The sequence below is a fragment of the Meleagris gallopavo genome, chromosome 31 (genome assembly GCF_905368555.1).
Source record: "Meleagris gallopavo chromosome 31, MGAL_WU_HG_1.1, whole genome shotgun sequence".
In the NCBI taxonomy this organism is placed as follows: domain Eukaryota; kingdom Metazoa; phylum Chordata; class Aves; order Galliformes; family Phasianidae; genus Meleagris; species Meleagris gallopavo.
In genome coordinates, this window is record NC_139434.1 from 2,416,230 (window position 1) to 2,438,738 (window position 22,509).

Here is a 22,509-nt window from a genome sequence, read left to right on the forward strand (position 1 = left end):
TGAGGATATGAGGGGGGGCGGAAGGAAAAAGCTGCTCTTACCTACAGCATCCCTGCCCTGGCTTAGCTGTGCTCTGCGGTGCCGCAGGGGGGTCCTGGGGGGGCTGGTGGTAAGGGGGCAACGGGACACGGGGAGCACCCCAGGGGGGCGGCGGGATGTGGGGCAGGCAGGCGGGGGGGGGGATGAGAGAGCCCCAAATTGGGGGGCAAAGTGAGGGGAGAGCGGCCCGTGAAGGGCTGGAGTGGAGGTGAGGGGTGGGAAATGGAAAGGAAGGGGGGGGTCTGCGTGTGAAATGGGGAGGGGGAGGACCTGAGCTATGCTGCGCCGTGGGGCTGCGCCGGTGGCTCCGCAGCGACCGACACCAGAGGGGCTCAGACAGCAGAGGTTAAAAAAAAAAAAGACACATTTATTCAGCGTCATTTTTCTGTTACAGTCAGCGATCGACAGCACGGGTGCGCAAATAAAACCGAGGCTCCCGGGAGGCCTCGTTAAGGAATGCTTCCACGGCACAGAAAACTAAAAGAACCTGTTATACAATTAGTCACAATTACAGTCCTGTTCGCAAAGGAGACTTCTGTCTAATACATGTCTTCGGGTCGCAGCCACCCCCCGCCACAACTGCGATTTGGCTGAGTTCACAACTCGGGTAACCTGCAGCTTCCCTGTCCCTCCTCTCCGGCTCTCCTCTCCTGCTAAGCTTTGTTTCCTGTTGGATAACACGGAATAGAGTTAAGCTACGGCGCCTTTCCGCCCGACCCCAATGGTGTTTTTTGGCTCCGCGTCGGCCCCAAGCTTACCTGCGGGCGTCAGAACCTCCTCCCTCCGCCGTAGCTGCCGCCGCCGCTCGAGCTGCCGTAACCGCCTGGCAAGGAGACACAGAACGGGAAGGGATAGAAAGGAGGGAGGGGGGGCAAAAAGAACAACAACAACAACAACAAAAAAAAGGGGGTCAATGGCAGCTCGGCACTACGGGAGGGTTTGGGGCGCGCGCCCGGCCCCCGCCGAGGAGCCCCGCGGACCTGGGTGGTCGGAAATGCTCCAAGGAGAGCGGCGTCGGGGTGCACCCGCCCCGGGGAGCACGGAGCCCGCGGGGTGACTCACCGCCGCCGTACGGCCCCGAGCTCCGGCCCCCGAAGTTTCCCCCTTTCATGGGACCGAAGTTGGACGACTGGTTGTTGTAACTGCCGAAATCGTTGTAGTTGCCGCCGCCGCCGCCGCCGAAATTGCTGCCTGGAATGGGGAAAGGGAGGGGGGGAAGGAGGGAGGGTTAGGAGGGGGTGGGATGGAGGATTGGGGATGTGGGAGGAGATGGAGGGTGTCTCCGGGGCTGCCGGCGCCCGACGGCATGGGGGAGATGAGGTATAGGGGAATCTGAGGCCACTGGGGTTCGTGGGAGGGCTGAGGGGTCCCACAGCCCCACAGCTGGGTGAGGGGAGCAGGGAGACACCCTACAAGTGGGTGAGGGGAGCAGGGAGACACCCTACAAGTGGGGGAGGGGAGCAGGGAGACACCCTACAAGTGGGGGAGGGGAGCAGGGAGACACCCTACAAGGGGGTGAGGGGAGCAGGGAGATCCCCTACAAGTGGGGGGTGAGGGGAGCAGGGAGATCCCCTACAAGTGGGGGGTGAGGGGAGCAGGGAGATCCCCTACAAGTGGGGGGTGAGGGGAGCAGGGAGATCCCCTACAAGTGGGGGGTGAGGGGAGCAGGGAGACACCCTACAAGGGGGTGAGGGGAGCAGGGAGACACCCTACAAGTGGGGGAGGGGAGCAGGGAGACACCCTACAAGTGGGGGGTGAGGGGAGCAGGGAGACACCCTACAAGTGGGGGGTGAGGGGAGGCATGGAGACACCCTACAAGTGGGGGAGGGGAGCAGGGAGACACCCTACAAGTGGGGGAGGGGAGCAGGGAGACACCCTACAAGGGGGTGAGGGGAGGAGGGAGACACCCTACAAGTGGGGGAGGGGAGCAGGGAGACACCCTACAAGTGGGGGAGGGGAGGAGGGAGACACCCTACAAGTGGGGGGTGAGGGAAGCAGGGAGACACCCTACAAGTGGGGGAGGGGAGCAGGGAGACACCCTACAAGTGGGGGGTGAGGGGAGCAGGGAGACACCCTACAAGTGGGGGAGGGGAGCAGGGAGACACCCTACAAGTGGGGGGTGAGGGGAGCAGGGAGACACCCTACAAGTGGGGGGTGAGGGGAGCAGGGAGACACCCTACAAGTGGGGGAGGGGAGCAGGGAGACACCCTACAAGGGGGTGAGGGGAGGAGGGAGACACCCTACAAGTGGGGGAGGGGAGCAGGGAGACACCCTACAAGTGGGGGGTGAGGGGAGCAGGGAGACACCCTACAAGTGGGGGGTGAGGGGAGGAGGGAGACACCCTACAAGTGGGGGAGGGGAGCAGGGAGACACCCTACAAGTGGGGGGTGAGGGGAGCAGGGAGACACCCTACAAGTGGGGGGTGAGGGGAGCAGGGAGACACCCTACAAGTGGGGGGTGAGGGGAGCAGGGAGACACCCTACAAGTGGGGGGTGAGGGGAGGAGGGAGACACCCTACAAGTGGGGGAGGGGAGCAGGGAGACACCCTACAAGTGGGGGGTGAGGGGAGCAGGGAGACACCCTACAAGTGGGGGGTGAGGGGAGCAGGGAGACACCCTACAAGTAGGGGAGGGGAGGAGGGAGACACCCTACAAGGGGGTGAGGGGAGGAGGGAGATCCCCTACAAGTGGGGGAGGGGAGGAGGGAGACACCCTACAAGTGGGGGAGGGGAGGAGGGAGATCCCCTACAAGTGGGGGAGGGGAGCAGGGAGATCCCCTACAAGTGGGGGAGGGGAGCAGGGAGACACCCTACAAGTGGGGGAGGGGAGGAGGGAGATCCCCTACAAGTGGGTGAGGGGAGCAGGGAGACACCCTACAAGTGGGGGGTGAGGGGAGCAGGGAGACACCCTACAAGAGGGTGAGGGGAGGAGGGAGACACCCTACAAGGGGGTGAGGGGAGGAGGGAGACACCCTACAAGGGGGGGAGGGAAGCAGGGAGATCCCCTACAAGGGGGTGAGGGGAGCAGGGAGACACCCTACAAGTGGGATGGGAAACCTGGAGGTACCTCAGAACTGGGATGGGATGGGAAGAAGCCCTGAGGTACTTCAGAACCAGGATGTACCAGGTAAGCCTGCAGGTACCCCACAACCCCACAAGCATGGTGCAATATGAAGCCACAGCCCCACAACTGGGCTGTGACGGGAAATCTGGAGGTGCACCGTGGCTGGAGGGAGTTCAATAGGGAGTTTGAGGGCACCCCATAACTGAGGTTTAACAGAGATCCCAAAGATTCCTCATGGCTAAGGAGGGAGCCTAAAGGCACCACGGGGCTGCAAGTTTAATGGGACCAGGATGGATGGGAAGCCTGGAGGCGCCCCAAAACTGCAATTTAATGGGGAGCCTGGAAAGGCACTGTTTCTGGAGAAAGGTTCAGTGGCCAACCTGGAGCACCCCATGGATGGAAGGCTTAACAGGGAGCCCAAAGGCACCCCATGGCCACAGGGGGCCTAGAGGGAGCACAGAGGCACCTCAAGACTGGGATTTAAGGAGAAACCTGCAGGCACACTGCAGCTAGAAGGGATTCAACGGTCAGAATGGGAGAAGACTGTGGATAAAAGGGTAAAACGGGTAGAATGGAAGCGCCCTACAGCTGGGGCGTGACAGGGGGAGGAAAGGCAGCGTGCCCTATAGGTGGGACGTGATAGGGAACGCAGATGCAGTGTGCCCTACAGCTGGAGCTTAACAGGGAGTACAGAGACAGCTGTGCCCTATAGGTGGGACATAACAGGGAATGCAGAGACAGCTGTGCCCTATAGCTGGAACTTAACAGGGAGTACAGAGACAGCTGTGCCCTATAGGTGGGACACAACAGGGAATGCAGAGACAGCTGTGCCCTATAGCTGGAACTTAACAGGGAGTGCAAAGGCAGCCGTGCCCTATAGCTGGGACATGACAGGGAGTGTAGAGGCAGTTTGCCCTATAGCTGGGACACAACAGGGAATGCAGAGGTAGCTGTGCCCTATAGATGGGACATGATAGGGAATCTAAAGGCAGTGTACCCTATAGCTGGGACATGACAGGGAATGCAGAGACAGCTGTGCCCTATAGCTGGAACTTAACAGGGAGTGCAAAGGCAGCGTGCCCTATAGCTGGGACACGACAGGGAATCTAAAGGCAGTGTACCCTATAGATGGGACATAACAGGGAGTGCAGAGGCAGCCTTCTTTTCTCCAGGCTGAACAAGGCCAGCTATTCTGAAGGAGCAGAGCCTGCCCTATAGCTGGAATTTAACAGGGAGTGTAGAGGCAGTTTGCCCTATAGCTGGGACACGACAGGGAATCTAAAGGCAGCGTGCCCTATAGCTGGGACATGACAGGGAGTGTAGAGGCAGTCTGCCCTATAGCTGGGACACGACAGGGAATCTAAAGGCAACGTGCCCTATAGCTGGGACATGACAGGGAATCTAAAGGCAGCATGCCCTATAGCTGGGACATGACGGGGAATCTAAAGGCAGCATGCCCTATAGCTGGGACATGACAGGGAATCTAAAGGCAGTGTGCCCTATAGCTGGGACACAACAGGGAGTGGAGAGGCAGCGTGCCCTATAGCTGGGACACGACAGGGAATCTAAAGGCAGTGTGCCCTATAGCTGGGACACGACAGGGAATCTAAAGGCAGCGTGCCCTATGGCTGGGACACGACAGGGAATCTAAAGGCAGCGTGCCCTATGGCTGGGACATGATTGGGAATCTAAAGGCAGCGTGCCCTATAGCTGGGACACAACAGGGAGTGGAGAGGCAGCGTGCCCTATAGCTGGGACACGACAGGGAATCTAAAGGCAGCGTGCCCTATGGCTGGGACACGACAGGGAATCTAAAGGCAGCGTGCCCTATGGCTGGGACACGACAGGGAATCTAAAGGCAGCGTGCCCTATAGCTGGGACACGACAGGGAATCTAAAGGCAGCGTGCCCTATAGCTGGGACACGACAGGGAATCTAAAGGCAGCGTGCCCTATAGCTGGGACACGACAGGGAATCTAAAGGCAGCGTGCCCTATAGCTGGGACACGACAGGGAATCTAAAGGCAGCGTGCCCTATGGCTGGGACACGACAGGGAATCTAAAGGCAGCGTGCCCTATGGCTGGGACACGACAGGGAATCTAAAGGCAGCGTGCCCTATGGCTGGGACACGACAGGGAATCTAAAGGCAGCGTGCCCTATGGCTGGGACACGACAGGGAATCTAAAGGCAGCGTGCCCTATAGCTGGGACACGACAGGGAATCTAAAGGCAGCGTGCCCTATAGCTGGGACACGACAGGGAATCTAAAGGCAGCGTGCCCTATAGCTGGGACACGACAGGGAATCTAAAGGCAGCGTGCCCTATAGCTGGGACACGACAGGGAATCTAAAGGCAGCGTGCCCTATGGCTGGGACACGACAGGGAATCTAAAGGCAGCGTGCCCTATAGCTGGGACACGACAGGGAATCTAAAGGCAGCGTGCCCTATAGCTGGGACATGACAGGGAATCTAAAGGCAGCGTGCCCTATGGCTGGGACACGACAGGGAATCTAAAGGCAGCGTGCCCTATAGCTGGGACACGACAGGGAATCTAAAGGCAGCGTGCCCTATAGCTGGGACATGACAGGGAATCTAAAGGCAGCGTGCCCTATGGCTGGGACACGACAGGGAATCTAAAGGCAGCGTGCCCTATGGCTGGGACATGATTGGGAATCTAAAGGCAGCGTGCCCTATAGCTGGGACACGACAGGGAATCTAAAGGCAGCGTGCCCTATAGCTGGGACACGACAGGGAATCTAAAGGCAGCATGCCCTATAGCTGGGACATGACAGGGAATCTAAAGGCAGTGTGCCCTATAGCTGGGACACGACAGGGAGTGCAGAGGCAGCCGTGCCCTATAGCTGGAGCTTAACAGGGAGCGAAGAGCCAGCCCAGGGCCGGAGGTGCCTTAATGCCTTAAAGCAGAAGGCAGGGATGGAGCGTGGCTGCGGGGCTCACCTGTGCCAGCTTCAGAGAGGCCGTTCCGCACAGCCAGCGCGGGTCCCCGGGCAGGACGACGGCCTCCGCTGCCGCCCCCGAATCCCCCCCCGCCGTTGTTGTAGCCGTCGTAGGTGCTGCTGCCTCCGTAACCCCGGTTGCCACCGGAATAACCGGGACCGCTGCCGCCGTAACCTGGTGGGAGAGGAAGGAGGGCGCTGAGCTCTGCCGGCCGTCCCTGCGGGCGCTTGGAGGCCGGGCTCCGGGTTCGGCAGTGCGGTCGGCTGCGTCCGCGGTGTGGGCCAGGCCACGGGGCCGGCTGGCGTCCTCGGCTCGTGGCAAGATCCCGCTCTGGCCTTACCGTCATTGCCAAATCCATTATAGCCGTCTCCGCCGCCGCCATAACCGCCACCGCGGCTGCCACCAAACCCACCTGAAAAGAACAAACCGTTGTGTTCAATCCGTTCCAGAACCTTGGGGAAGGGGGGAAGACGGCGGTTTAAGTTGCCGGAGTGAAAATTCGGACGGCCAAATCTCGGCGTGGAGGGAGGAGAGGAGCTCCGGCGGGCAGCCGGGGGGGGTGGTGGTGGTGGTGGTGGTGGTGGTGGTGGTGGTGGCAGCCGAAGCGGCGGGCGGCATTTGGGCTACGTGTGAACTCTGGGTCGGGCCGACGGCGTCCCTGCGGCTGGGGGCTGCCCCCCCCCGAGCCACTTACCACGGCCACCGAAGTTGCCGCCGCGGCTGAAGTTGTCGTTGCCACCGAATCCACCTCCGCGGCCGCCTCCGAAGTTCCCGGAACCGCTGCGGCCTAAAAAGGGGGGGGAGAAAATGGCCTTTAGGAACGGAGCGGGCTGAGCCGCGGCAGCAGCGAGGCTGTGGATGCGCTCACCTCGCTGGCTGGCTGAGGCGCTGGCCATCTCCTGCTTCGAGAGGGCTTTCCTCACCTCGCAGTTGTGGCCGTTCACAGTGTGGTATTTCTGAACTGCAGGGATGGAGGGGGGGTTACGGGGCGACGGGAGCGAGCCCCGGCCCCCCCAGAGCTCTGCACTTACTGACAATCTTGTCGACAGAGTCGTGGTCGTCAAAGGTAACGAAGGCGAAGCCCCTCTTCTTGCCGCTGCCACGGTCTGTCATGATCTCAATGACTTCAATTTTGCCATATTGGCCAAAATAGTCTCTCAAGTGATGCTCTTCTGTATCTTCCTTTATGCCGCCCACAAAGATCTTCTTGACTGTGAGGTGAGCTCCGGGTCGCTGCGAATCCTGCGGGGGAGAACGCGGCGTGGGTTTGGAGCCCTGGGGCGTCCCAGCTCTGCGTGGCTGAGCTGAGGCAACGGCTGAGCTTTGCTTGGGCTCTGCAGAACGGGCACAGCTCGGCCTGGAACGCTTCGGTTACGGCAGCAGCTCCCTCCCTACCTCTCTGGACACCGCTCTCTTTGGTTCAACGACTCTGCCGTCCACTTTGTGTGGCCGTGCGTTCATGGCAGCATCGACTTCTTCCACTGATGAATACGTGACGAAGCCGAAGCCGCGGGAGCGCTTGGTGTTTGGGTCCCTCATCACCTGGCAGGACAGAGCCCCGTTACAACACAGAAGAATGCAACTGAGGGGCCCACGGACCACCCCCACACCTCAGGGTGCCCCTCCGCCTCATCCTGGGGACGTTCAGGGCTGCTCTGGGGACCCATCTCCATCCCCACAACCCACCCCACCCCCTCAGAGCCCGCTGCTGTGTCACCCGTGAGGCTGAGCGGTGACAACGGCCCCGCAGTGTCCCCACGGGGGGTGCGAGGAAGCTGCCCACCCCTCTGGCAGCCCGCAGAGCTCACCACGCAGTCGGTCAGGGTGCCCCATTGCTCAAAGTGGCTGCGGAGGCTCTCGTCTGTGGTTTCGAAGCTGAGGCCGCCGATGAAGAGCTTGCGGAGCTGCTCCGGCTCCTTTGGAGACTGCAGGAAGGCAGAAGCGTTGAGGTGAGCGCCACAGGGCAACCCCAACCCTAAGGGACACCTCAGCACCCCCCCCATCCCATAGGACCCCCCACCCTTCTCCCCACCTCACACAGGCCCCGTTATCCCCACAGCCCCAGTGGGGATTTCTGTACCCAAATCCCCTCCTTGAGAGCCTCCCTGCGCTGCCCTCTTCCTCTGTTCCCTACAGATCTTTCCAACAGTCCTAAGCGCCCCTATAGACACTGCTGACCCCCATGTGAACCCCACGGGAGGGTCCTCCCCCCAACAAGACCATTTCTATGGGCACACCCACTCCTACAGGCACCCCAACCCTCCTCACTGAATTCTACACATATCCTCGTTCTCTTACCCCCCCCCAGGCCCTTCATATGATGCCACTCACTCCTCAAAAGATCTCCCAGCCCCAAATTAATTCTATAAGGGTGGCCCTCACCCACTTACATCCCCCAAACCTTTCCTACGGTCCCACCCACTCCTACAGCCGCCCCCCCAGCCCCAGACACCTCCCACCAACTCTCACGTTAACCCCCCACCCACTGATGAATCCCACGGGGCTCCTGACACCCCAGCAAAGCCCCACCCTCCATTCCCAGCGCCCAGCGCGACCCACAACCCCCACAAACAACCACCCCACCCCTCCGAACCCCCTCAACTCCTTCCAGGGGACGCTCAGACCCCCCCTCATCCCGACCCATTAGTGATGCCGGGCCCTATAAGACAGCCCCCCCCTCGAGACCCCCCCAATAAACGGCGCTGCACTGAACCCGACCTGCGCACCGCGCATGCGCAGCGGCCGCCATCGCCCACCCCGAGCACAAAGGCGCGCACGTGGCGCGGCGCGCGGGGCGCTGCGGGTCGGGGAGGGGGGAGAGGGGGGGGAGAGAGGGAAGGAGAGCGCTGCGCATGCGCCACCGAGGCCCCCCGGCGCGAGGCGGGCAGTCAGCGCATGCGCACGGGGCGACGGGCGGCAGGCCCGCGCAGGCGCAGTGAGCGAGGCCCGCGCGGCGCCGAGAGGAGCGGCGGGGGCGGGGAAGGCCGCAGAGGGGCGGCGGAGCGGAGCGGGGAAAAGAAAAGAGGGGAACTCACCTCCGACTTGGCCATGGCGGCGGTGCGGGGCCGGGAGGGCTGGGCGGCGGGCGGCTCGGCGCGCGATGCTCCCTCTGCGAGGCGCCGACACAGAAAGGGGCCGAGCGAAGCGAGCGCCGCCGCCTCACTCCGCCGCCCCCGCCGAACGCCCGCCCCCCGGCCGCTCCCATTGGGCGGCGCCCGTCGTCCCGCGCCCCCGCGCCGCTTCCCATTGGGCGGCAGGAGGGAGCGCTGCGGGCTCATTGGTTGCGTTCGGTCGCTCCGCCTGCGCCGCCACCTCTAATTGGTGGGGAGGAGGGAGATCCCGCCTCTGCTCCTCGTCGATTGGACGAGGCTGGCACGGCTCCGCCCCGCGCTCCTTTTCCCGCTCCGACCCGGAGACTCCCCAGCTCTCCTCCGATTTGCTCTCTCGCTGGCGGTCCCACCTCTCGCCTCCCGCTCATTGGCTAGCGCGGCGGCGGCTAGATTCTCATTGGCCGGCCCCGCCGTCACTCAGCGCTGCCCCGCGGCGGGACCGGCGGAGGTCAGCGAGCACTGCGCAGCGCGGCGGGCGGCATCGGCGGTGACTCCCGGCATCGGCGGCGAGCGGGGGCCGCCCGCCCGGCAGCGCCCAAGGTGCACCGCGCTCAGCGCATGCGCAGCTTGAGGTGGGGGTGGGGGGAGTCGAGGAGGGGATGAAGGGCGCATGCGCGCTGCGGGGTTGGCGGCGCCTGCGCGCTGCGGCCGGGTTTTGGCGGGCGGAGCGCGGAGCGGCGGCGGCTCGGAGGGGCGGTGAGAGCGCGGCGGACGGAGCCGCTCTGGTGCCGCTCCCCGGGCAGGTAGCGGCGGCAGGCGGCGGATGAATGGGGGGCAGGCTGGGGGCGGGCTCCGGCTAAGGAATTGGCAGCGGCGCGGACCAATGGCAGCAGCGGGGGGCGGGGGCGAGTAGCGGGAAACTCATCCAATGGCGACGGAGGAGGGGAGGGCTTCGGCGAGGAGCGACGGCGCGCTCGGCCAATAGGAGCGAGGCGGGGGCGTGGCGGCGTATAAGCAGGTGTTAACAGTCGGCGCTGAGTGACAGCGCGCCCAACCAATGGGAGCGCGGGGGGGTGGAGGCGCAAAGTGGCGGCAGCCAATAGGGGGACTCGCTGAGGCTGCGCCGCCTTTCTCTTCAGGGCAGCGTCGTGTGCGGAGCGGCGGTGCTCGGGCCGGGCCTGAGGGCGGCCTTAAGGGGGCTTTGGGGGGCGGCGGTGGCGGTCTGAGGGCGGGCAGGAGCTCGCTGAGCAGCCTCGGGGGCCTCGAGGCGGCTGCGCCCGCCCGGAACCCCCTTCAGGCCCGGCTCTGCGCGGTGCGGCCTTCCTGAGCTCTGCGCCGAGGCCTGGTCGGGCTGCGTTCCCTTGGCTGCTGCCCCCACAGGCCGAGCCGGGCCTTAGGAGGGCTCTGCCCCATCCCTGGGGTGGGGGTGGGGGTGTGACCCCCTCCTCAGCCCCATAGAGCCCCCCCAAGGCTTCCCTTCACCCCGCGCCCGTTGCTTGTTTCCCCCGTCTGTTTGTTTCCCCTCTCGGGGAGGGGAGGTTGAGATTTGGGGTCCATCTGGACCCGTTTGGGAGCCGGGCGGCCCCCCCAAGTGTGTGGTGATGGCGATGTGCTGGAGTGCCGTGTCCGGTTCTGGGCTCCTCAGTACAAATAAAGACAGGGATCTCTTGGGAAGAGTCCAGCGGAGGGCCACAAAGATGGTGAAGGGCCTGGAGCATCTCCCCTATGAAGAAAGGCTGAGCGAACCGGGTCTGTTCAGCCTTGAGAAAAGAAGACCGAGAGGGGACCTGATCCAGGTCTGTAAATATCTGAGGTGTTGGGGGGCAGAGCGGCGAGGCCAGACTGTTCTCAGCAGCGTGTGGGGTCAGGAGGAGGGGAAACGGCCAGAAACGGAGCATAGGAAGTTGTGCACAAATGTGGGCAAGAATTTCTTTAACAGTGCGGGTGGTGGAGCGCTGGAACTCCACGCTGGAAGTTGTGGAATCTCCTTCCGCGCAGATATTCAACACCCACCTGCACACCGACTTGTGTGACCTGTAGGGAGCTGCTTTGGCAGGGGGTTGGACTCGACGATCTCTGGAGGTCCCTCCCAACCCCTGCGATTCTGTGCTTCCGTGATGTGGGGCTGTAACTCACCCTCAGCCGTCGGTGGGGATGCTCAGAGGCCCCAGCGAGGCTCAGCAGCTTTGGTGCCGTTTGTTTCTCCTGTCATCACCCACTGCGTTCCTTTACAGCTCTTAAATTGCCAGGGGAGAAGAATTGCAGGGGAATGGGACGAGTGGGAGCGGAGCTACCAGGGAGACCCCGAGTTGGATGGAGTGGAGGAGAACTCGGGGCTGTTTTGGGTTCATTTCGTTTCGTCTCCAGCATCAGGCTGGTTTCTATCACGAACACGCAGAGGTGTAACGAGGCGGAACCCCCGTGTGGGGCAGCCCCCCAAAAAGGAGCCAGTGGGTTTATTTTCAGCGGGTTGGGATCCCCTGGGACCCACAGCCGCGTCCGTCTGTCCGCCGCAGCTCTCGGTGTTGTTCCTGCCTTTTCCCAGGGCCCCCAGCTCCGCCAGCTCGGCTCCATAAATCACTCCGGGGGGGGGGGCATCATTGTGGCTTCGTGGCGCCAGCTCCAAACCCCCCCCCCTCCCCTTCCCCCCCCACATCCCCTCCCCCTCCTCCTTTTTAGCCGTTTTGGGGTTAAAAGCTGCGTTTTGGTGCCTTTGGAGCTGTTTGGTGTCTGCCTGCATCCCCGACCGTCACAACAGAGGCGTTTAATCGAATCCCTTTCCCACCCCAGGACGGGAGAGCGAAGCAAATCGCACCACCTCTTTTTTGTCTTTTTTTCTTTGCCTCAAAACGTCCCTTTTTGCCTCCAAAAGTCCCTTTCCAAACCAGCCCCGTTCTTTTCTTTTGTTCCTCCAGGACAGAACTCCGACACGCGGCGCTCCCAGGAACCGCTGCCCCTCCAAGGGAGGCGAGCAGCATGGGGGCACTGGGTTTTTTCTTCCCAAAATCACCCCTTTTCCACCCAAAACCTTCGCCAAGAAATCACACCGTCACAAGGGGGGGTTGGGTGGGCTTTGGGGGGGTGGGAGAGAGGTGATGCATTTGGCTTTGGGCAGCAGCAGGAAATACCGAGCAGGGAATGGGGTGGACGAGGAATTTCCTGGCTTCTCGCTCGGGCTCCGTTTTCTTTGGGTTTAATCTTTAAAAAAAAAAAAAGAAGAAAAAAAAATAAAATAAAATAAATCGTAATAGATGCCTCTGTGCGAAAAGCAAAGCCTTCGACCCAAGGTTACAACAACACCTCCTGGCCGCGTGCCCCGCGTGGGATTCGTCCTACAAGTGATTATTTTGGGGTTGGTTGGGTTGGGGTTTTTTTTTCCTTCCCCCCCCCCACGCTGAGGCCAACACCTGGGCCACACTTGGGGGGATTCAACACTTAGAAGCCGGTGCCGATAAAGAGCGAATCGAACCCTGAGATGTCGCGTGAGCCCCCCGGGGTGGGTTGGAAGCGGGTTTTGACCCCCGTTTTTCCTCCGTGGGATTTGAAGCTCCTTGAGGAGAAGGGGAGGAAACACGGGGTTGGCTGAGCTTTTCGCCGATCCTTTGTGAGTCGGGGTGTTTTCGGGCGCTGCCGGGGGTCTTTGGGGGGGGGGTTAACCCCAAATTCAGCTGGAGGTGTGGGGGGGGGGGGTTTATCCACGCTGACTGCTGTCCCTTCGCCTCCCGCAGGGTTTGGGTCGCGTCGGTGCGTGGGCGCCCGGTGCTGCGCTATGGGCAAGAAAAGCAAGAGGACAGCAGACAGTTCGTCCTCTGAAGACGAGGAGGAGTATGTGGTGGAGAGAGTGCTGGACAGGCGAGTGGTGAAGGGCCAGGTGGAGTATCTGCTCAAGTGGAAAGGCTTCTCCGAGTAAGTTTTTCTTTCCCCCCTTCTAGAAATCTACTTTATTTTTTATTTTATTATTTTTTCTCTGTTGACTGACGGTGAGTTTTTGGCCTGATGGTGATGGTTTTGTAGGGAGCACAACACCTGGGAGCCGGAGAAGAACCTGGATTGTCCCGAGCTTATCTCAGAGTTTATGAAAAAGTACAAAAAGATGAAGGAGGGGGATGGAAACAAAGCAAGGGAGAAGGCAGAGAGCGGCAAAAGGAAAGGGCTGCCCGCCAGTGCTGAGGATATCAAGGCCAAGAAGAAGAGGGAGGTGAGAGGGGGTGGGGGGGGGGGTGGAATGCAGCAATGGGGACAAGAATCTGACATCCCTACGGTGGGGACGGGAAGCCAACGTCACTACGATGGGGGCAGGAATGAAGCAGCACCGCCTGGATGGGGACAGGTGACCAGTGATGGGGACAGGAAGGCAGTGGCGCCTCAGTGGGGACAGAAAGCTGACGTTGCCGTGATGGAAAGCGGCAGCGACACGGGGGACGGGCACCCAGCGGTGGGAACAGGAGCCCAGTGTCACTTTGGCGGGGACAGGAAAGCAGTGAGGGGGACAGGAATGCGATCTCGCCTCCGTGGGGACAGGAATCCAGCGGTGGGGACAGGAGCCCCATGTCCTTACGATGGGGACAGGCAGCTTGTCAGCAACGCACAGCGATGGGGACGGGAACGCGGCATCTGCACAGCGAGGACAGGTTGTCCCACAGTGATGGGGCCGGGCGCCAAATGTCGCCCCAGTGGGGCCAGGCAGCCGAGTGATGGGAGCCAGGAGGGCGTCCCCAACCCCGCGACCCTACGAGTGGCACAGGGTGGGGTTACACCCCCCTCCCTGCCCCCCCCCCAAGCGTGACTGAAGCACCACAACCCCTCGAAACCTATTGATTTATTTATTTTTTACCCCAAATCCACAGAGCAACGACATCGCCAGGGGCTTTGAGCGGGGCCTGGAGCCCGAGAAGATCATCGGGGCCACCGACTCCTGTGGAGACCTCATGTTCCTCATGAAGTGGTGAGGATGCTGTGTGTCCCCCCCCCACGTGGATGCCTGGCTGCTTTGTCCCCCCCCCCCTCCCTGTAGATCCAGGGTGGATTTTTGGGGGTTATTTCTAGAGAAGTTGGTGCGGGGCGGTGGGTTCTGCCTGAACAGCTTCTCTCTCTGCCGCCCTCCCCCCAATCCCTGCAGGAAGGACACGGATGAAGCCGACCTGGTGCTGGCAAAGGAAGCGAATCTGAAATGTCCCCAAATTGTCATCGCATTTTATGAGGAGAGACTGACCTGGCACGCGTACCCCGAGGACACGGACAGCAAAGAGCGCGAGGCTGCCAAGAGCTAAGGCAGCCCTGGGGCCCTGCTGTACATAGCCCACCCCCCCCCCAGCCCCTCCGGTCACATCCCCTCCCTCTCCGTGTCCCCAGGGTGTGCCCTGCCCGTCCCCGGGGGCGGCAGAGGGGATGCGGTTCTACCCTGGGGGAGGGGAGGGTGGGAATTGGGGGGGTGTCCCTGCGCTGACAAAACACTGAGGACCTTTGGTGAAGGACGGACCCCGGTGGGGTCTCTGCGTTGCCCCCTGCCCTGTGTCCTCCCCTTTAGCCATGGGGAGGGGGCCGGGTCTGAGGGGAGGGGGAAGGGAGGGAGGGGTGAAGGGATGGGGGGGGGGGGTGGGGGGGAGCAAAAAAAAAACAACAAAAAAAAAAACAAAAAAAAACCCTGTATTTGCTCTTTTTCTAACGTTGATGTTTTTAACCTGGGCCTCCCCCCATCCCGGGGTGTCCCTGTGCCCCTACCTTTTATTTCCTTCCAATAAAGGGTCACTTTTCAGGAGTCGGATGGTTTGTCGGGGTGGGGGGGCGTGAAACACAGAGGGGGGGTGGGGGCAAACAGCCTGAATGGGGGGGGGGTCGGGGGGGAGGGGAGTGGCGGTGTCCCCTCCGTGGCCTCACCTTTGGCGCCACCTGGTGGTCGCGACGCGGTATTGCAGTGTGGGGACGCTTCTAGGGGGGGTGGGAGTGACAGCAAAGGGGTGGTGACACCGCGTGGTGACACCAGATGGGGGAGGTGACACCAGACGGGGGGGCGACACCGCGTGGTGACACCTGGCTACCCCCGCACGTGCCTTAATGGAGGTCCCCAGCCTCAAGGTGGAGGGGTGACACGTGGGGTGCGACCCTTGGGGACAGTGTGTGTGCCTCAAAGCACTGCAGGCACCGGGGAGGTGACAGCAATAGAGCTGGGGACACTTGGTGGCTCTGGGGACACTAATGGCTCAGGGAGAGCCGTGATTATGGGGATCCGTGGTGGCCCTGGGGATGCCGGTATTACAGAGATGTTGTTGGCCCGGGGAACACTGATGGCTCAGAGGCAGTGTTGGCTTAGAGGACACCTGGTGGCCTTAGGGACGTTGGTGACACGGGGATATCGGTGGCTTTGTGGTGGCTTTGGGGACGGGGGTGACACACGGCGCTCAGTTCCGCCCTCCGCCGCCAGGGGTCGCCCTTGTGCCGCCGCAACCCGCGCAGCACCACCCACCGCCCCCCACGAGGGGCGGGGCGACGTCAGGCCACGCCCCCTACGTCTTGCGTTAGGGGGTGGGGGCGGCGCAAAGCCAGGCGGGAAAACTCCCATAGTGCACCGCGCGCCCCTCGCAGACAAAGGCTCGGCGGGAACTCCAAGTCCCAGCATGCCTTGCGCGGGGTCAAGGGGCGGGGTCAGGGGGCGGGGTCAGGGGGCGGCAGCGGGGCCCGGTGCGGCGCAGGTAGGCCCGGGTGGATGCGGGGGGGGGGGGGCCGTGACGTAACGTGACGTCATGGGGAGGGGGGTCCCGCGGGGGGCGAGGGGGTAATGATGGGGGGAGTGGGGGGGTGTGGGGGGTATTTAAGGGCAAGGAGGAGGCAGCTGGGGGGGTCCTGAGGGAGGGTTTGGGGGTGGGGGGGCACTTAGGGGGCCCCGAGGGGGCAGTTGGGGGTAAGGGGGCTGGGGGGGAACGAGGTGGGCGATGCTGAGGTTTTAAGGGCGGCGGTTGGGGGCGTGGGGGCAGTTAGGGGGCCCTGAGGGGCGTTTGGGGGGCGATTGAGGGGTAGGGAGGCTCTGAGGGGGGCAGCTGGGGGGTGGGAGGGCTTAGCAGAGCGATTAAGGGGCACTTAGGGGTGGGGGGACGGTTGGTGGGGCCCGGGAGGGCAATTATGGGGATCTTAGGGGGGCACTTAGGAGCCTGGGGGGCAGCTGGGGGTCTGGGGGGCAATTAGGAGTGGGGGCTGCTGTGTTAAGGGGAGGATTCTGAGCCTCTGGGGCTGCCCCCATTCCTTCTTCCCTCCCCACGTGCCCCACGGTGCCCTGTCCCATACCCCCCCCTGCAGCCCCTCCGTGTCCCCTCCCCCAGGCTCTGGGGGACGCCGTCGGGATGGCACTGTCACCTCCCTGTCACCTCCCCTTTGTGTCCCCAGGCGCAGCAGCCGGCGGCTGATGGCAGCATGGAGGAGCATCCGGAATCGGCGGTGACCAAAACGGAGGCGGAGGGATTAGCGGAGCGTTTCCTACAACTGGAACGGGAACACAACTCGCTGCTGAGGGAGCTGCCGCCCTTCGGGGCCCCCGTCAGCCACGTTTACAGCCCCCTGGATTACGCCTGGGAGCCTCACCGTGACTTCGTGCGCCGCTATTGCCGCGGCCCCAAGAGAGTCCTCTTCCTCGGCATGAACCCCGGCCCCTTCGGCATGGCCCAGACTGGGGTGCGGCTGGGGAAACTGAGGCACGGCGTGGGGAGGGGGTGGGAGGAGGTTTGCTTTCCGTCTGTGCCGCCTGAGGGCTGGTGGGAAGGGGAAACTGAGGTGTGGATGTGGCTGTGGGGGTGGGGGGGGGGGGTTTATGGGGAGTCTGTGCGTCCTCGTGGAGATGAGGGGGAAACTGAGGCATGAGCGTGAGGGGTGTGCAGTGTGTGCTGTCCTCCTCTGCCATCGTGCAGGTGGGGAAACGGAGAGCTCTGGGCTGGTTGAGAGCGGCTCTGCCCAAGGGGGTGGTGTTTACAGGGCTTTGTGGAGCTGAAAGGGAGAAGCTGAAGCACAGAGGCGCTGCATGCTGTCCCCGTGGAGCCGGAGGGCAGGGAAACTGAGGCACGATGAGACTGGGGCAGCTCCAGAGGCGCTGTGGGGCGGCTGTACCCATGGGGGATGCGTGCAGAGCCTCCAATAGAAACTATGGGGGAGAAAAGCGAGGCAAGGTGGGACCAGGAGACACGCAGGGATGCTGCGGGGTGCCAGTGGGTGCTGCGCGCCGTCCCCACGCACTCACGTGGAAGGGGATTTGAAGCTGGAACATCCCCGTGCTGCTTCGGGGGCGGCTGTGCCCCCCCTCCCGGAGCCAGACGTGGGACCAGCGCAGCACAGGAATCGCCTGTCCCCTCTCACCCCTCTCCCTGTCCCCGCAGGTCCCGTTTGGTGAAACCCGGCACGTCCGCGAGTGGCTGGGTGTCAGCGGCGAGGTGGGGAAACCACCATCAGAGCACCCCAAGCGTCCGGTGTTGGGTCTGACCTGCAAGAGGGCAGAGGTGAGCGGCACCCGTTTCTGGGGGCTGGTTCGGACCCTCTGCCCGGACCCCCACGTCTTTTTTCGTCACTGCTTCGTCCACAATCATTGCCCCCTCCTCTTCCTCGCCTCCAGCGGTCGCAACCTGGCTCCGAGCGAGCTGCCCCCCGCCCAACGTGTCCAACTGATGGGGCTTTGTGACCGGGCTCTGGCACGGGCCGTGGGGCTGCTGGGGGTGCAGATGGTGGTGGGCGTTGGGCGTTTTGCTGAGCAAAGAGCTCGCAGGGCTTTGGCTGCTGCCGGAGTGACCGTAAGGATCGAAGGCTTCCCGCATCCTTCGCCCCGCAGCGCCCGCGCCAATAAGGGCTGGGAGGAGCAGGCGAGGGCGAGGCTGGGGGAGCTGGGGGTGCTGGAGCTGTTTCGGGAGGAGGGGGGGTCGCCAGGCGGATCCGAGAGGCCGTTGGTCATAAAGGAGGAGGTGGAGGAGGATTAGAGAGGGTCCGTGCCTCAGTTTCCCCTCTGGAGGGCCGGGTGGGTTGGGTTAGGAGGGGGGAGGGTGTGGGTCTGTGCCTCGGTTTCTCCACTTGGGTGGTGGTGGGGGAGGGGGGGGGGTGCAGCCTCACGTGTGCCCCCGTGAAGAGGTGGGTTGGGGTTTTTTTTTGGGGGTGGCAAAGGGCGGCTCCGTGCCTCAGTTTCCCTCGTTAGGAAAGGCTGAGTTCCCTTTAGGAAGGGGAAGGGGGCGGATCTTCACTCATCCTCCCCCTCTTTTCCCCCCCCCAGCTCAGGGTCTCATTTCGTGCTGCCCCACCGCGCCCCCACCCCGCGCCTCAGTTTCCCCTCACAGAAGGGAGGACCCCAAGCCCAGGATGGACTTTGCCTGGGGACCCAAACCAGCAGCTTCCAGTTTCCCCAGTCTGAATGGTGTAACACTAAATGGGCTGAGGCTCAGTGGGGGGGCAGTGAGTGTGTGTGTGTGTGTGTGTCCCCCCGCCCCCCCCCACACACAGAGCAGTGCCTCAGTTTCCCCCACGAGCAGCCTGGCAGCCCAGCTCTCGGCCCCCGCTCAACTTTGGGGTTTTTCACCCCTTTATTTCCACTGAAATCCCTCGATTTTGGGTACGGTTTTTTTTAGCCAACACTTCATTCAGGGGCCCAACGGCCCCCCTTGCTCCTAGCAGGGGAAACTGAGGCACGGGGGGGGGACGCGGAGTGGGGACAGCGACATCGTTAGGGTGACAGCTCCCCGTGTCCCCACGTGTGCCTCAGTTTCCCCCGCCCCCAATAAACGCTGTGTCCCATGGCGGTGGGTTTCGTGTCATCCTTGGGATGTCACCACGTGTGGATGTCACCACGTGTGGATGTCACCACGTGTGTCCCCCTGCAGTGATGGTCTGGGGGGGGTCCACCCCCAATTTGGGGTTGTGGGGTGGCTGGGAGCACTGATCTGGGGGTGCAGGATGGAGGCAGGGCTCGGTTTGGGGCTGAAAGATGGGGGCGTATCCACGTTTTGGGGGCACAGCCCTGTTTGGGGTTATAGGATGGAGGTACAGCCCTATTTGGGGTTATAGGATGGGGGTACAGCCCTGTTTGGGGGTACAAGATGGGGGTACATCTCTGTTTGGGGTTATAGGATGGGGGTACATCCCTATTTGGGGTTATAGGATGGGGGTACATCCTTGTTTGGGGGTACAGGGTGGGGGTACAGCCCTATTTGGGGTTATAGGATGGGGGTACAGCCCTGTTTGGGGTTATAGGATGGGGGTACATCCCTGTTTGTGGGTACAGGATGGGGGTACAGCCCTGTTTGGGGCTATAGGATGGGGGTACATCCCTGTTTGGGGTAATAGGATGGGGTACAGCCCTATTTGGGGTTATGGGATGGAGGTACAGCCCTATTTGGGGTTATAGGATGGAGGTACAGCCCTGTTTGGGGTTATAGGATGGAGGTACAGCCCTATTTGGGGTTATAGGATGGGATACAGCCCTATTTGGGGTTATAGGATGGAGGTACAGCCCTATTTGGGGTTATAGGATGGAGGTACAGCCCTATTTGGGGTTATAGGATGGAGGTACAGCCCTATTTGGGGTTATAGGATGGGGTACATCCCTGTTTGCGGGTACAGGATGGGGGTACAGCCCTATTTGGGGTTATAGGATGGGGGCACAGCCTTGTTTGGGGTTATAGGATGGGGTACAGCCCTGTTTGTGGGTACCACCCCTTTTTGGGGCGGCGGGCGATGGCAATACCCCAAGATAAAGACGCGGGGGTCCTCAGTCCCCATCACTCCCCCCCCGTCTCCCCCATCCTCTGCCCCCCAGCTTGATTTACCCCCACGTCGGGTACTTGGGTTGGGTGGGGGGCACCCCTGTATCCCCACCCAGCCCCCCCCCCCCCCCCAGAGGCCCTGGGCGTGCTGTGTGTGTGTCGTTTAGGGAAGGAAGAACGGGGGGACCCCTCCCACCCCCCTCCCCTACAACAACCCCACATTTTGGGGTCGGTGGAAGGTTGGGGGGGGGGGGGGGGGGGCAGAACGGAGGGAGGGTCTCCCCAAACCCCCACCCCCAGAACGACGCGGCCTGGGGGGGGAGGGGGGGGGGCTGAGGCTGCCTTTGTTGTGTGGTTCCCCAGCTGCTGCCGGGTTCATGAACTCAGGACTATTGAGAGGGGGTTGCGTGGTGACAAAGGGACGTGGGGGGGTGGGTTGGAGGTGGGGGGGGGTCTATGGGCGGGGGCCCCCGGGCGGCTGCAGCACAGATGCTTCCCGGCGTGGATGCAGCCAAATAATTCCAGCGTGCAGCTCCAGGTGTTGATTTATTGCCCCTGCAGCTCAGCCCCAGCCCAGCCCACTGTTTCATTCCTTCGGGGGGGGGGGGATGGGGTGGGGGTGGGCAGCAGCCCTGAGGGACCCCATAGGGATGTGGGGGGTGAAACTTCTGCCCTTCCCTTTGGGGTCGCTGCAGCGTTGCTTCCCAGCGCCATCTTCCTGCAGCCTTTGGGGTCCCTGTTTGGGAACCTGGGGGGGCTGGATGGATCCTATGGGGCTTTTTGTACCCCTACATCCACCCTAAAATATCCCATACCCTGGGGGTGCACTGAGACCCCAGACCCAAACCTTAGGGATGCATTTAGACTCCGAACCTAAATCCTGAGGTGCGCTTTGACCCCCAATCCCAAACACTGGGGGTGCACTTAAACCCTAAACCCAAACCCTGTGGTGCACTTAAGACCCCAGACCCAAACCTTGGGGGCACACTCAGACCCCAAACCCTGGGTGTGCACTCAGACCCCAAACCCAAACCCTGGAGTGCACTTAAGACCCCAGACCCAAACCTTGGGGGCACACTCAGACCCCAAACCCTGAGTGTGCACTCAGACCCCAAACCCATACCCTGGAGGTGCACTTGGACCCCAGACCCAAACCTTGGGGGTGAACTTAGACCCCAAACCCTGAGTGTGCACTCAGACCCCAAACCTAAACCCTGGGGTGCAGTTGAGACCCCAAAGCCAAACCCTGGGGGCACACTTAGACCCCAAACCCAAACTCTGGGTGTGCACTTCAGACCCCAAACCTTGGGGTGCACTTAAGACCCCAGACCCAAACCCTGGGGTGCACTTAAGATCCCAGACCCAAACCTTGAGGTGTGCTTAGACCCCAAACCCAAACCCTGGGTGTGCACTCAGACCCCAAACCCAAACCCTGGGGTGCACTTGAGACCCCAGACCCAAACCTTGGGGGCACACTTAGACCCCAAACTCTGGGTGTGCACTCAGACCCCAAACTGAAACCCTGGGGTGCAGTTGAGACCCCAGACCCAAACCTTGGGGGTGAACTTAGACCCCAAACCCAAACCCTGGGTGTGCACTCAGACCCCAAACCCAAAACCCTGGGGTCTGCTGAGACCCCAACCCATACCCTGGAGTTGCACTTGGACCCCAGACCCAAACCCTGGGGACACACTTAGACCCCAAATCCTGGGTGTGCACTCAGACCCCAAACCGAAACCCTGGGGTGCAGTTGAGACCCCAGACCCAAACCTTGGGGGTGAACTTAGACCCCAAACCCAAACCCTGGGTGTGCACTCAGACCCCAAATCCACCCCACAACGCTGCTCAACATCCCAAAGCAGGAACCCAGGGGACATGGGGGTCCCAGTGGGTGCCGTGCCCCATCCGTTGGGGTCCCGGGGGTCTCCCCATGCCCTGGGGGGGGGGGATTTGTCCCTGCACTGCATGGGGCAGCTCTGCTGAAGAAGGATTTATGTTTGGTCGCCGTTAATCGGGAATTTGGTGTCAACAAGAAAAATCTGCGCTGTCCGGCTCGGCTGCTTCCTGCTTTATCATTATTACGGCGGGGAGCTGCATTTGGGAATTTAAAGCAAAGATGGGTTTTAAATTAAATTGGAGCAGGACGAGAAGCGACCCCTGGCCTCTGGACCCCGGGTGGGATGAGGTCGGGTTTGGGGTCCTGTGTTGGAGATGGGGAGCGGTGCAGGGGTGGCTTTGGGGGTGTCTCCCCAGCAGTGCCTCCATGGGGGGGTTGGAGCTAAAAGTGGGGCTAAAATTGGTTGGTTTGGGGTTTTTTTTTTGGCCTAAAATGAAGCTCAGAGCAGAAATCACCCAATGGGACCAGCATGGGGGGGTATTGGGGTGTGGGGGGGACATTGGGGTCCTTTGGCACAATGGGGACGGGTGTCTCTGGAAAAATCCTGCTTGGATTTTTGTCTATTTTTTTGCACTTGGAAAGCGTTCCCAGCCCTAATGTGTCTGGGCACCAACCGACACGTCCCTGACAAATTACGAGGCGTAATTAATTCAGCCATTAATGAATCAGCATCTTTACGGTAACAGGGCCATTAAATACCCAAAGGACGGACACCTCGAGGGCCGGCGCCGATCCCCGGCACCACCAGTGACAGAGACACGGGGTGGGGATGATGGAGGGGGAC

The 22,509-nt window shown here is 62.0% G+C and overlaps 3 protein-coding genes across 11 annotated transcripts; 2 read left to right on the forward strand and 1 right to left on the reverse strand.

Annotated features, from left to right (window-relative positions):
- Nucleotides 1-385: 385 nt before the first annotated feature.
- On the reverse strand, nt 386-9,268 carry HNRNPA1 (heterogeneous nuclear ribonucleoprotein A1). Of its 5 annotated transcripts, none has more exons than XM_085212090.1 (11): nt 9,093-9,264; nt 7,866-7,982; nt 7,453-7,599; nt 7,089-7,299; nt 6,926-7,018; nt 6,752-6,844; nt 6,398-6,469; nt 6,058-6,231; nt 1,020-1,230; nt 798-862; nt 386-706 (listed from the first exon to the last, which is right to left on the reverse strand). In XM_085212090.1, exons 1-11 carry the CDS (start codon nt 9,105-9,107, stop codon nt 693-695), a joined length of 1,212 nt encoding a protein of 403 aa, XP_085068216.1. In that variant the 5' UTR covers nt 9,108-9,264; the 3' UTR covers nt 386-692. The 5 variants fall into 5 exon arrangements, with proteins under 5 accessions (XP_085068216.1, XP_085068218.1, XP_085068215.1 ...); XM_085212092.1 differs by having other exon boundaries at nt 1,102-1,230; nt 9,093-9,261; XM_085212089.1 differs by having other exon boundaries at nt 6,752-7,018; nt 9,093-9,268.
- A 252-nt stretch (nt 9,269-9,520) lies between these two features.
- On the forward strand, nt 9,521-14,862 carry CBX5 (chromobox 5). Of its 5 annotated transcripts, none has more exons than XM_085212099.1 (5): nt 9,521-9,739; nt 12,836-13,013; nt 13,122-13,305; nt 13,955-14,052; nt 14,227-14,862. In XM_085212099.1, exons 2-5 carry the CDS (start codon nt 12,877-12,879, stop codon nt 14,375-14,377), a joined length of 570 nt encoding a protein of 189 aa, XP_085068225.1. In that variant the 5' UTR covers nt 9,521-9,739; nt 12,836-12,876; the 3' UTR covers nt 14,378-14,862. The 5 variants fall into 5 exon arrangements, with proteins under 5 accessions (XP_085068225.1, XP_085068222.1, XP_085068223.1 ...); XM_085212096.1 differs by having other exon boundaries at nt 9,527-9,707; XM_085212097.1 differs by lacking the exon at nt 9,521-9,739 and adding an exon at nt 9,754-9,910.
- Nucleotides 14,863-15,648: 786 nt separating this feature from the next.
- On the forward strand, nt 15,649-18,862 carry SMUG1 (single-strand-selective monofunctional uracil-DNA glycosylase 1). Its single transcript, XM_085212094.1, has 3 exons — nt 15,649-15,796; nt 16,485-16,769; nt 17,465-18,862. Exons 1-3 carry the CDS (start codon nt 15,722-15,724, stop codon nt 18,053-18,055), a joined length of 951 nt encoding a protein of 316 aa, XP_085068220.1. The 5' UTR covers nt 15,649-15,721; the 3' UTR covers nt 18,056-18,862.
- Nucleotides 18,863-22,509: the final 3,647 nt, after the last annotated feature.